Raw genomic sequence first — 12,689 nt, 5'->3', positions numbered from 1 at the left:
TTACATTATATCAAATTATCCTTTATACATTTTTCATTATATTAAATTATTACATTATATCAAATTATCCTTTATACATTTTTTCAGTATATTAAATTATCCTTTATACATTTTTCATTATATTAAATTATTACATTATATCAAATTATCCTTTATACATTTTTCACTATATTAAATTATCCTATATACTTTTTCATTATATTAAATTATCCTTTATACTTTTTTCATTATATCAAATTATCCTTAATACATTTTTGAGTATATTAAATTATCCTTTATACTTTTTTCATTATATCAAATTATCCTTAATACATTTTTCAGTATATTAAATTATCCTTTCTACATTTTTCAGTATAATAAATTATCCTTTATACATTTTTCACTATATTAAATTATCCTATATACTTTTTCATTATATTAAATTATCCTTTATACATTTTTCAGTATATTAAATTATCCTTTCTACATTTTTCAGTATAATAAATTATCCTTTATACATTTTTCACTATATTAAATTATCCTTTATACTTTTTTCATTATATCAAATTATCCTTAATACATTTTTCAGTATATTAAATTATCCTTTATACTTTTTTCATTATATCAAATTATCATTTATACATTTTTCATTATATTAAATTATTACATTATATCAAATTATCCTTTATACATTTTTCATTATATTAAATTATCCTTTATACTTTTTTCATTGTATTAAATTATTACATTATATCAAATTATCCTTCATACATTTTTCATCATATCAAATTATCCTCTATACATTTTTGCAGGGAGCAAATTTTAGAATATAAATAAGCATGTGTCACTTATATCTTATACTTTCAAAACGTTTTGAGGCAAACACTGATGCATGTATAACTCAGATGCATTTCGTCTGCAAATAGTTCTTACTCGTCCTACATTGACTATTTGGTTCAAAAGCGGAACAATTACAGAGTTTCTACATCCGTACCACCGTCTTCGTGTCCCGAGAGCACTTGTTTAGTTTATTAAAGAAAAGAGAGAAAAAACATCAAAACTACTTCTACAAAAAAAGCGTTAAAAAACACGAACAAAATGGCTGCCTGACAAAGTTTTATATCGTTCCTACACGCATCGCTCTACTCTTGTTCTACAATTCACAAAGCAGTACAATATCTTATTTCTAGAGAGTGTTTGTCTACACAATCCCAGACGTAAACTCGGTACACGGTAGTTTCGGACTACCAACAAGAATGCCGAAACTGTTGTCGTAATAATGGTACCATATACACAACATAACCCGGCCATCGACTCCGCCGGAAATTGCATGGCTAACATTGATATTTTTCAGATTTCGTATTTGAATGTGAAAATCTCCCCCATTAAAGACTTATGGCTGAACTACAAAGTCCATTAAAACTTTACTATACAGAAGTGAAAAGTCTGCTGTATACATAACGCGGGGTAAGTACACAGCATAGAGTAAATGTCAACACCGACACATTCTCGTCAAATCTCGTTAAATCGGCCCGCTAAGCTCGGTAAACACGAGACTACATCTCAATTGTATGATGTGATGTAGTGATTGACAAGTCATATCGTTATTGAGAAGGTGTCGGGTACCAGGGGGACATGACACAAGTCACTACTCCTGACACCCGAAACAACTGTATATTATTATTTATATATATGTAACGACTTTCTTTAAGCGTCCTATCCAGCTAGAAACCGCCGTTCTAAGGCGCTTTGCAATACCTATAGATACACAATATATACAAAAACCATTTAAATTTCAAGATTTTTCAGGAGCTATTTTATTGGGCGCTATAACTACCGGTCCTGTGGCACCTTGCTAATATATCCACATGTGTTCTTGCAGGTGTGTGTGTGTGTGTGCGCGAGTGTGTGTGGAGGTTTCTCAGGGTTTTGTTTTACAGTGGGACCTTGCTTCCAATATCATCTTGTATCCACAATACCATTTAACTTGGGTGCTACACAGCATAAACACTGTAGCCTCCACCCATATCGTTTTATACTCCTCTTAATTATCTGAGTTGGAAAGGCACGAGAAAATGCTTTCTCTGAATATTCTTGCTTTGACGTTTCGGGTATTGAACCCTGGTCCCACCCCGGTGGTCCGAGTGGAAGGCTGAATTTTTTATTGTCATTGGTATAATTATGAACATAAATACACATGTAAGGATGAAATCAGTCAAACTTATTTTCTGTGTATCAACCTATGCGTTAACTTCATTTAAAAATCGACCACAGTAACGTCGTGACCAAACGTGCATTTTAAAGTTTGATGTGATAATTGGGGATGTTTTTAGAATTAAAAAAAAAATATATAGTATTCTGGCTTGTTATCCAATTATAGTGAAACGATAGATCGGGATACACAGATATTTAAGTCGACAAAAACTAACCAGGGTATGGTTACTTAAGAAATTATGGAAAATTACAGTAATTATATCGTACATTGTAGTACCATGCCGCGCGGTCTATAATGATCTGGTACGATTCTACAAACACCTCAGTACGCCGTCTATATGGTACCTATATATAGGGCCAATCAGGATAAGAGATTTTCGACCAACTCGCGAATGCTGACCATGCATCCTTAATAATTAAAATCAATAATGACTTACAAGGGTAGGGCTGAGTGGAGATGGGTGTGGTAGGGGCAGTTAGTAATTTCAGACGCGGTTCATGAAATATATAAAGTGAAAGTGAATATATAAAGTGAAATCCCACTTGTTGAAAAGTTATATCAATCGGGAACCGTCGGCACTTTCCGTAAACGGCAAGTGCCGACGGTTCCTGATTGTTGTTATAATATAATATGAAAAGGGTAGTTAACTGTTTTACTATCTTGTTGAACAGCCTATGATAAATGGTCATTTCTGGTGACCGACTATAAACATAGTTGTCCAGGTAACAAATTTACATAAGTGTGAATAAACAAAGTTTAAACCAACATATTTGAATTCAACTTGCTTAAGCTCTTGATCAATTTTATGGTACTTTGACAAAATCTTATGTACTGTTGAGAAAGTTTAAAAACGGGTTGACCAAAGTTTATACACACAAAGTCACAGTCGCTTTTAACAAATGAGTTTCAACAAGGAAGATATTTGATGGTAAATATGACGCCAAAGTGATGACAAAAGACGAGTGAAAATACATAATATTTTGTACATACGAATGAAAAACACCCATGATTTCCAACGGGAAACCGTCAACTATCATATATACGTGTGTGATACTGTTAGCTATGCATAGGCCATATCCCGGACAAACCAAAGGCACGCGTCATATCCTTCTACCCTACACCTCAAAATGGTAGCTTACACAATGCATGATATCCACCTCTATTTGCTATTCTGTGCATTGTGTTTTATTAACGGTAGAAAGTGATAATAGTTCAGCTAATGAAATATAATTCTGTGTGATATATTGTTATTGCTAATGATAAAAGGGCTACCTAATGATCATTTTGAAATATCCTATTCCGTCTCAACCCTCGACCCATATCAGCCCTCGGGCCTCCTGTCCCTCAGTCCGATATATGAGTCTCGGATTTGATACGGATTTGGATGGGTTTGGTTTGGTTTGATTTTGTTTAACAGCTAAGGTCATTTAAGGACGTGCCTCCATTTGTGTTGTGTATGTGTGATTGTGTGTATATGCAGGAGATAGGGTATGTTGGTGTGATTGCCTCCTTGTGCTAGCGCGGATCTGATGCCGGCTGTATAGTGCTATCTCACTGAAATACCATGCCGAAGGAACCCAGCACAGCATTCTGCCCGGTCACATTATACTGACAATGGGTGAACCAGTTGTTGCCATTCCCCTTAATGCTAAACGTTAAGCAGGGAATAACAACTACTATTTGTAAGGACTTTGGTATGTTCCAGGCTGGGGAAAGAACCCATTGCCTTCCTCACCATGGCGAACGCTCAACATTAAGGCCAAACGTGAGGTGTTGCCAGGCAAGGGGACAATTGGTGATATGATAAAGTTTAAATATCCTCTATGTGATAGCTTGTAGTTGTATACAAAAAAGCCACGTGATTAACTGATTAATCAATACTCTTGTGGTAATGGATTTTCCCGATTCCCAATGACTTCCAATAAGTGGCAATTTATAGATATTTCTTTAGGTTCCCTATGTGATTTTATGGTGAAAGGTACGATTGTATTAAAATGGTACCAGAATTTACCAAGGAATATTTTTTCTAGGTCATATTCAAGTTTATGATACATAATAGTTACGTACGATTAATGACACATATATTTGAGGTCTGTGACCTGTTGGCTTTTAAACATATTACAATAAATGCATTCCTACCTCCGCCAACTTTCAAACAACCTGTCGTATCTGCATGTAAAGTCTAGGAGATTACAAGCTTCCAGAAATTGTTGGTTTTCAAAACATCCCGAGAGGGTTAAGATCAGCTCAAGGTTTACTCCAGTCAAGTCCATAAACAGGCGTTAAATGTGGACTGATCGCTAAATAAAAGATGTGCTTCTGCTTTGTACAATCAGACGAATCCTGGGACCCTATTGATAACCGCGGAATCTATCAGAGCTAAACGCTTGTTATACAGTTCATAAACTTTATTTTACGTATAAAACATTTATCATTTTCCCTGGAAGTACTGAGGGCATACTGAATTATATGTACTCAACATTTCCTTTCATAGAAATCAACTATCTGTGTATGACGGTCTATCAAACTACAAACAGCTGGAAATAATGTTCGCAATTCATCTATAATTTCACCGTTGAGTGACTACCCCGTATATATATATACGTAGAGATGATATATTTCACTCTTTATCATTTTGCAAAAACTATAAGAGAACTCTACATTCATTAATAATAAACAACCCTATTTTACAAAATAATATAATAAGTACGTGTGAAAAATATCGTTACAATAATTGTCACGTGTTTCATTCTGAACACGGGTCGATAAAAAACATCTTACTTATATACTTGTTTAATTTGTTCGGTGCACTCTCAACACTGAACGATGTAAAACTATCCCATTACGTTGAAACAGAGTATGGGCAGAGTCAAGTTTTATATTTCACCCTCAGACTTTAGTTTGGTGTAGGTTAGATGTCGCGTGCATAAAAAACATACAGGGAAAAACAAAACCATCAAATTACGTATTACTAATGTTTGTATATATATAAATGACTTGCAGAAATGGCAGAAATACGATCGTTTTCTTCCACGTCAGCTAGTCACATTGGACACGTATTTTGTATTTAACTTATAGATTAAGTTTGAAAGCAAAAATAATTTGTCATTTGTCTTTTCAGTGAATTCATTCATTCTTATTTTACCTTAAACCTTGCGGTTTATCAGTACAGTGCGTATATACAGTGCAAAGTATACAGCCCATATATATATATATATGAGAGTACAGAGAATACAACCTTCCGACCTTACATACACGATAATATCACAAAGAAAATGTAGAGAGTGATTCCTTTAATCTAAAACAGTATTGCATCATCTTTTTTGACATTGGTTCAGATATTTGGCAAAATTAGAAATTTCTTTATTATTTCTTGTTGTCATCAAATCTAAAAAACAAATGCCATACAAGTTTTTTTATGATAATATTTTTTAATGAAACGGTTTCTTAAATCAGTATAATGACCACATCTACTAATAAAAGGATATTCGTCTTCAATATCACCAGTGTTACAATATATACAAAATCTATCTTTTCTCTCTAAACCATGAAATCTACCCGTTTCAATATTCAAGGTATGCGATGACAACCGAATTTTAGCAATTTGTTTTATATTTTGTAATCCAATAGGTTTAATTAAATACTGTTTAAGACAAAAAAATACCACAGATCCATTTATAAAGTGAACAAAATAGTGAATAGAATCTTAATATATGCTGTTAATTAAGTTTTAATTAACATAGATAAAACTTTAACGGTAACGTAAACAAGCCGTGTGGTGTCAGGAGTCACGCTGTTTTAACGAATGTTTATTTAGTTAGATCTTTGTATAGAACTTATGACACAGGTGTTAAATTAAGACAACAATGTAATTAATTTCGTGACATTTTTTACGGCTTACACGACAGTTTTAGACATGTGTGTTTCGTGTTGACGTCAAGGACAAAGGCTGACATATAGCTGATAGGTACAGACAAGAAATGAGTGCAGACTTAAGACAAGTGACAGTTTAAAATAGCGTAATTTATAATTAGTCGTTATGCAGACCTGAATGTCAACTTGAACTCAAACAGAAATTTAATTACCTGGATTGTAATCGCCTTAGGCTCGTGTGCAAATCAATTACACTGACACCGAAATTATTACCTTAATTGACATGCCAGTCAGGTAATTAAAACAAACACCCAAAGGTACGCTTACAATGTCTTGAATGCAGAGAACGCTTGAAAAAAATATCAATAAGATTTTGTACACCGATTTTAGTCAGAATTTGTCTTCCTTGAATGCGAATCTGTATATCGTTGTTTAAAACGCAGATTAAATCTTCGGGCTTTTTTTTTTTTTGCAAGGAAGTTTTCTGACCGAATGGACAAGAGCGCATTCCAATTGCGTGAATATCTGTTTCACATATAGATAACTGAACTTTCCGAAACGTCGTCACCTTACACGTGAAAATAAATAATAACTATTTTGGAGAGAGAAAAAACTGAACATCTAAAAACTAGGTTTCAACTGAAATACTGATATAATTCAGGGGGATAATAACACTATATTTAAAAACTGGAGAGTTTTCATAAAAACTGGAGAGGTGTTATTGAGAAAGTTGATAACCATGCGCTACCTTGTAAAAAGAGGATTGACGATACCAAACAAACGAAGCGCATCTGTATAAATGATTTCAAAGAGATAGAAATGAATTTTTTTCCACGGTCTGTAATTCAAGACTTAAATCTAAATAAGATTAGCAGGTCGAATGAATTTAAATGTATGAAGGGGATGTCTATTTTTCTAAAATATCAAATGAAGAGTTAATTACGTGTACATCCCTGTAAAGTGGCTAACAGACTGTGTGGTATCGTTAAATCTAATGGTTAAAATACGTGAATATTGACGCAGAAAAAGCACGTGATTGTATCACTCCATTACTTTTATAGTCGCTTTACCGCCATCCCTGTCGATTGTGATCGTGCTATATTTAACTAATGCATAATTTATTCAGAAATATTTTATCAGTCGCCGGGATTTAAAAAACGTGATTTTATGACAGTTACGGTATTGTTAAATATATCTGTGTGACACACGCGAGAAACTCGAGTGAGAGGTATTAATGTTTTTAGTACAAATTACAGGTGTCGCCAGCTGGCTTTAATTAGTATCGCACACCGTTAATTATTGACGTTTAATAACGGTATCTGTGATGGTTGTACCGTTTTACGACTTTTAAAATTCTTGGTGGCGTTGTCGCTTAAGAAACAAACCGACTTTGAATTATCATTTGAACTTTATCGAGAGTCAATAAAAAGGTCAGACACCCCATTATTAAAATAAAACCTACACCATTAGGTATTTAAACGGTAACTGTTTGTGGAAAGGTACTGATTTAGCACTTACCTGTTGTCCAATATATGTAGATCATTGTGTTGGCCAACAAATATCTCCTGAGGTGAAAAGATACAATTCTGGAAATTTTGTTATCGGGGTTTCATGTTAAAAATCGCTAGATGCACTCTTAAACGTCCTGTAAACAGCCTTATCCTATGAAGATGGATTTATGAGAGAATATTTCTTATGAATTTTGGTGATACCCAATCGTTGCCTCCTTAGGGGTCTAAATAGCGAATTAACCCGTTTGGTACACTAGGTGTTATGATATGTCAGTGTGATGCTCGCAAGGACCTTAATTTAGAAAGAAAGTACATTTAATTTATTTGATATATAAGTTGATAAAAGTTAGCCAGAGGGCTATCGGATTATCGGTGTGAAAATACTGAAAATCGACGAGTTTTGCCGTTAATGTTATCAAACAATCACCATTTCAATACCTATACATTTTTATATCGGTCTATCAATCAATTGCTAATTTATGATCAATTATTGCTGGACTTGTAAGAAGGTAACTTCCAGTTTGACAAGCATAACGTAAGATTCCAAACTTATCACAGCACGTTAACCCGGCCAGGTGAATTGTTAATTAAGTCGCCTAGGTACAAAAGCATGTCCCTACAGGTGTTAAATGGCCAGGTAACATAATTAACTTAACACACAGAGTACGGGGGGTTGCTTGTTTTCTGGTATTGCACCAATACGTCAAGTCATTAAATGACCACAACGCGCCATTAATTATTCAATGGAAATTGTCAACAAGAATTGGTAAACGAAATTGGAAATCAGCGTTCATTTATTGCTAATTGCATTGTAGTAAGATTTGTAAAATTAACATCGTCCTGCCAAACATAAGGTGACATGTATAAATGATGATAAGTACTTCTGTTTAATATACAATTCCACTGTTCGTAGTGTGTTTAGGAGGTAGCTGTTACGACAAGTCTGTGGCGTTCGTGTCTGCGTGCAAGGTCATGGCCGAACGGTACATAATTAGTCAAAAGAAAGTTTGGAGAGAAAAGCGATATTTGTGTGTACCATTGTTGTGTGATTTTTTGATTTATTAATCAGATCCGGACCACAGGAGTGTATTTCACAGTACGTTGAGTACTTCCCGTCAACACAGGGACCTGAGAATTTATGTATATTTGGACCTAAACTAAGATGTTCAGAGTATTTAGTAATTTTACACGTTTTAGGGGTTTAGATAAACTTTCGGTATAAATGCCACCCCCAATGATGATATGTTCGTATATATCATCATTGGGGGTGACATTTTACCGAAAGTCGGTCTAAACCCCTAAAACGTGTAAAATTACTCTGCACAACTCAATTGAGGTCCAAATATAGCTTTAACAAATTCCCAGGTCCCTGTGTCACTCACTAGAGTAATAGTATTCAGAGTACTCAGTCCCACTTCAGATGTAATTCCCAAAACACACATGTAATTTAATGAATTCTGTGAAGGGATTGATCGGTAACATCAGTAGGGCTTTTAAAGCAAAAAAACACTAGCAGCAGATTTATTAACTCCTTATCGGGGAAATGAGTCATATAGTCCATCAGCATATCGGCATGCGTGTTACATAACTCTGGTTAAATGTGACTGAAAGCATACAGTCAGCCAGAAGTCAGGCTGACAGCGCATTGCCTCTCTCTTTGTTTAAAATATAATAATGTAATTTTAAAAAAATATTGATTGATAATGATATGCAGTCAATGCAAATCGTTCTTTTCATCTTTATACTTTTCACAGCGTTGTAAAATATTCACAAGGTATTTTGGTTGAATCAGTGCTATCACACGTGGGACCAGGCACAAGTGTTAGCGTGACGGTGAAATATATTCTAGGAATTAATTACACAAAATATTGATTGGATGTAAAATGTGTGTCTCAATCCCCTACCGTATGTGTGAGCGCTATAGCAGGTCACACTGTTTTCAGGGAACGTATATATAGTACACCATAAAAACAGTCTAGACTTAAGGGTGTATGCTACATGTACCCTATTGTGAGGTACATCGACTGAAAGAAAGAGTTTCGTGGAACATGTAAAATATAACGATAACAATGAATAGTTTGATTAAACACTCATATATTAATCTAGAATGACTAGGCGATACAAATTTGAGAAGAAGAAAAAAGTGATAAAAACGTCATCAAACTGTGTGCACCGTGGTAATACACAAGTACGAGTGGTGTTAATGCATACTATTTTACTCAATCATGTATTATTTTAAGATAAAAATGTGAGTGTGTGCGTGTGTGTGTGTCGGNTAATTCAATCTACATTTTATATCACACATGTTGACGCCGTATTATTTTGTTAGAGTTATATGTGTCACATTACAGCTCAACGTCGGATTACTGTATATACTTACAGCCTAGATTGTGTGTCACTGTATGCAGTACGTCAGAGGGATTATTGTACACACAGAGAGTACAGATCCGGCTGACAGACTCCTTATTTGGTCTTCATGGGGTAACATATAAATGTAAACCATCGTTATGTATCATAATAAAGACCTATATATTTACAAGCATGCTCCAGAATTACACACCTGATGGAGTCACAGCATGCATTTCACAGGGCCAGTGTTAGAAAATACCTATCTTTACTGTAGATCTGTATCATATTTCTTTATATTAGATTTATGAATTATGTGAAGTTTTGTAAGTTAAACACTGCCGCAGTGCCGTATATGGTGAAATGTATTTATGGAATAATTCCTCACGAAAATTCACATCTTCAACAGGTATACTAAGATACGTATGTGGACTGAGATATTCTTATTCATAGCGTACATGTACAACATACTTAGATATTGTCATACAGTTGTAGATTTAATATTCACATTCACAGTGTACACCAGACTTACATGTATACAGATGTGGATTTAGGTACTCATATTCACATCGGACAACAGACTTACTTACAGATGTGGATTTAAGTATTCACACTCACAGCGTACGACAGACTTACATACAGATGTGGATTTAGGGATTCATACTCACATCGTAAAACAGACTTACATACAGATGTGGATTTAGGTATTCACATTCACAGCGTACAACAGACTTACATACAGATGTGGATTTAGGTATTCATACTCACATCGTAAAACAGACTTACATACATATGTGGATTTAGGAATTCACACCCACAAACTACAGGCAGATAAAGATACAGCTGTTGAACATGACTTCCAGCGATACATGTCGACATTTTATATAATCAGATTCATGACTTAAACTGTCTTCTCAAACAACCAGAAGACGGTTTAACTGATTGTCCAACCAAAAAAAGACAAAGGTGTAATACATAGGATGTAAAATGCTTACGTACAAACATAAAGTACGAGTGTTCCTATCACCCCCCNGTGTTTCAAAGTGTATTATCAAGATTAACGTTTTAAAAATGTAGTACATTCTATCAGAGTAAATTACCAGCACGTGATTGTAATGTATTTCAACACTTACCCGAACCAAAAAGATCTTCTAAGACTCCATTCCAGTCCGTTAGATTTTTACTGCGATAGTTAGCCTCCGTCATCATCATTTTAAACAGTTTAGCTTTGTTAAATCCCAGGTAAGAATTCACACAAAATTCAAGTAGAAATTCTATTCTGCTACACACCTATGCAGGCAGGTATCTACAGGCTCGCTGGCTAGCCAGGTATTACTACTGCACAGGGGATACATCATCACACAACCAAAAACCACACTGAATCCCTCCAGGTAACATGCACAGGTAAAATCGCCAGGTGAAAAACGTAAACCTGGACAGCGATTACAACGAACGCAGGTGATCGTCAGTGTATTGTATATAAATAACTATCCCCCTGATGAGCTGTGTACAGGTAGGTTATGTCGGATGAGGGTAGATATCCATATCTACATCTTCAATCAAACATTTTACCTGTATACCTGTAATTCACAGGTGTAAGCGTCTACATGTCAGCACATCAAGCATCCGATTAGCAGGTACGCTGCTACAGGTGTGATACAAGGTAAATACATGTGGCTCTTGACAGTCCCACAGTCGAGCATGTGGTCTGAAGCGGAGTAATGTAAACTTGAAGGTCACGTGACGAAATCGACGAAATTAACATATCGACTTTCAGTTACTCAAAGGTAGAATACAACATATATGCTTTCATTTTTACCTGTATTAATCTACACACAGTACTGAATACACGAGTGTGAGTCCCACCGTAGGTACTACAGAAAATGAAGTAAGTTTGAAGTTCGTCTTTCACTGTGACAAGGAAAGCGACAAATATTGACAAAGAACTTGGAACATTTCTGTTACAAAAGGGGGCGATTGTGTGTCCCCGCGTGGCCCACCAGTGCACACAATACCGACCAATATTACTCAAGAATACTCAACGCCCTGTCGGCTCGCGATCGCCTAGCTAAATACACTCGTAGATACTGTAGCTTCGTTTTCTATTTTTACAAGAAACTTCCTATTGGGAGTAGGAATGGCTAATGACATTTATGTAACAAAAGTAAAGTCAGGTATGCATTGTATGATTTATTATATCAAATATTGTATTATTATGTATTGAAATGAAATTATTGATTTCTCCCTACCTGTCGCGTATAACCGGGATATATTCTACACAGTGCTGTCCTTCTACAGAAAATACAAACACTCTTCTATTAATCAAAATATCGCTTTACAAGCCAGTTTCCAAACCAATCTTAACTTGTTGTTTGTATAATTTCGTCCTATATATGACTTAGTTTATTATGATGTTTTACCCCGGGGCAGAGGAGAGAGAGAAATACAGCCCACGTACCGATTGATTAAGGCGGATTGTATGGACCGATATATATGTTGTATCGATTGTGACACAGGTGGATTATCTAACAATGCGGACAGGAGACAGCTGTCTGGGTACTACAACATACATCAATATAGGACACTAACGATTAAGGTATAAACGAATGACATAAAATACAGGTATAAACATCACCAACGGACACCAACTACAGAGTATAAACATCACCAACGGACACCAACTACAGAGTATAAACATCAACACAGGACACCATGTACAGAGTATAAACATCAACACAGGACACCAAGTACAGAGTATAAACATC

The 12,689-nt window shown here is 35.1% G+C and overlaps 1 protein-coding gene across 3 annotated transcripts in view; it reads right to left on the bottom strand.

The window, feature by feature from the left end:
* The window catches only part of LOC110449643 (F-box/LRR-repeat protein 7-like), a 74,306-nt gene that overhangs the window by 26,766 nt on the left and 34,851 nt on the right, over positions 1-12,689 (bottom strand). The window contains exon 1 of one of the 3 annotated variants that reach the window (XM_021496628.1): positions 11,058-11,880. The exons of the other annotated variants lie outside the window; for them this stretch is intronic. Coding sequence (XP_021352303.1) covers positions 11,058-11,136 — 79 coding nt within the window. The 5' untranslated portion in view covers positions 11,137-11,880. Of the gene's footprint in view, positions 1-11,057; positions 11,881-12,689 lie in introns of those variants that run through there. 3 annotated transcript variants of the gene reach the window in all.

Source organism: Mizuhopecten yessoensis, unplaced genomic scaffold (genome assembly GCF_002113885.1).
Source record: "Mizuhopecten yessoensis strain PY_sf001 unplaced genomic scaffold, ASM211388v2 scaffold4743, whole genome shotgun sequence".
NCBI classification, from domain to species: Eukaryota; Metazoa; Mollusca; class Bivalvia; order Pectinida; family Pectinidae; genus Mizuhopecten; species Mizuhopecten yessoensis.
The sequence above is the reverse complement of the archived record's forward strand: the minus strand, read 5'-3'. Positions and strand labels throughout refer to the sequence as shown.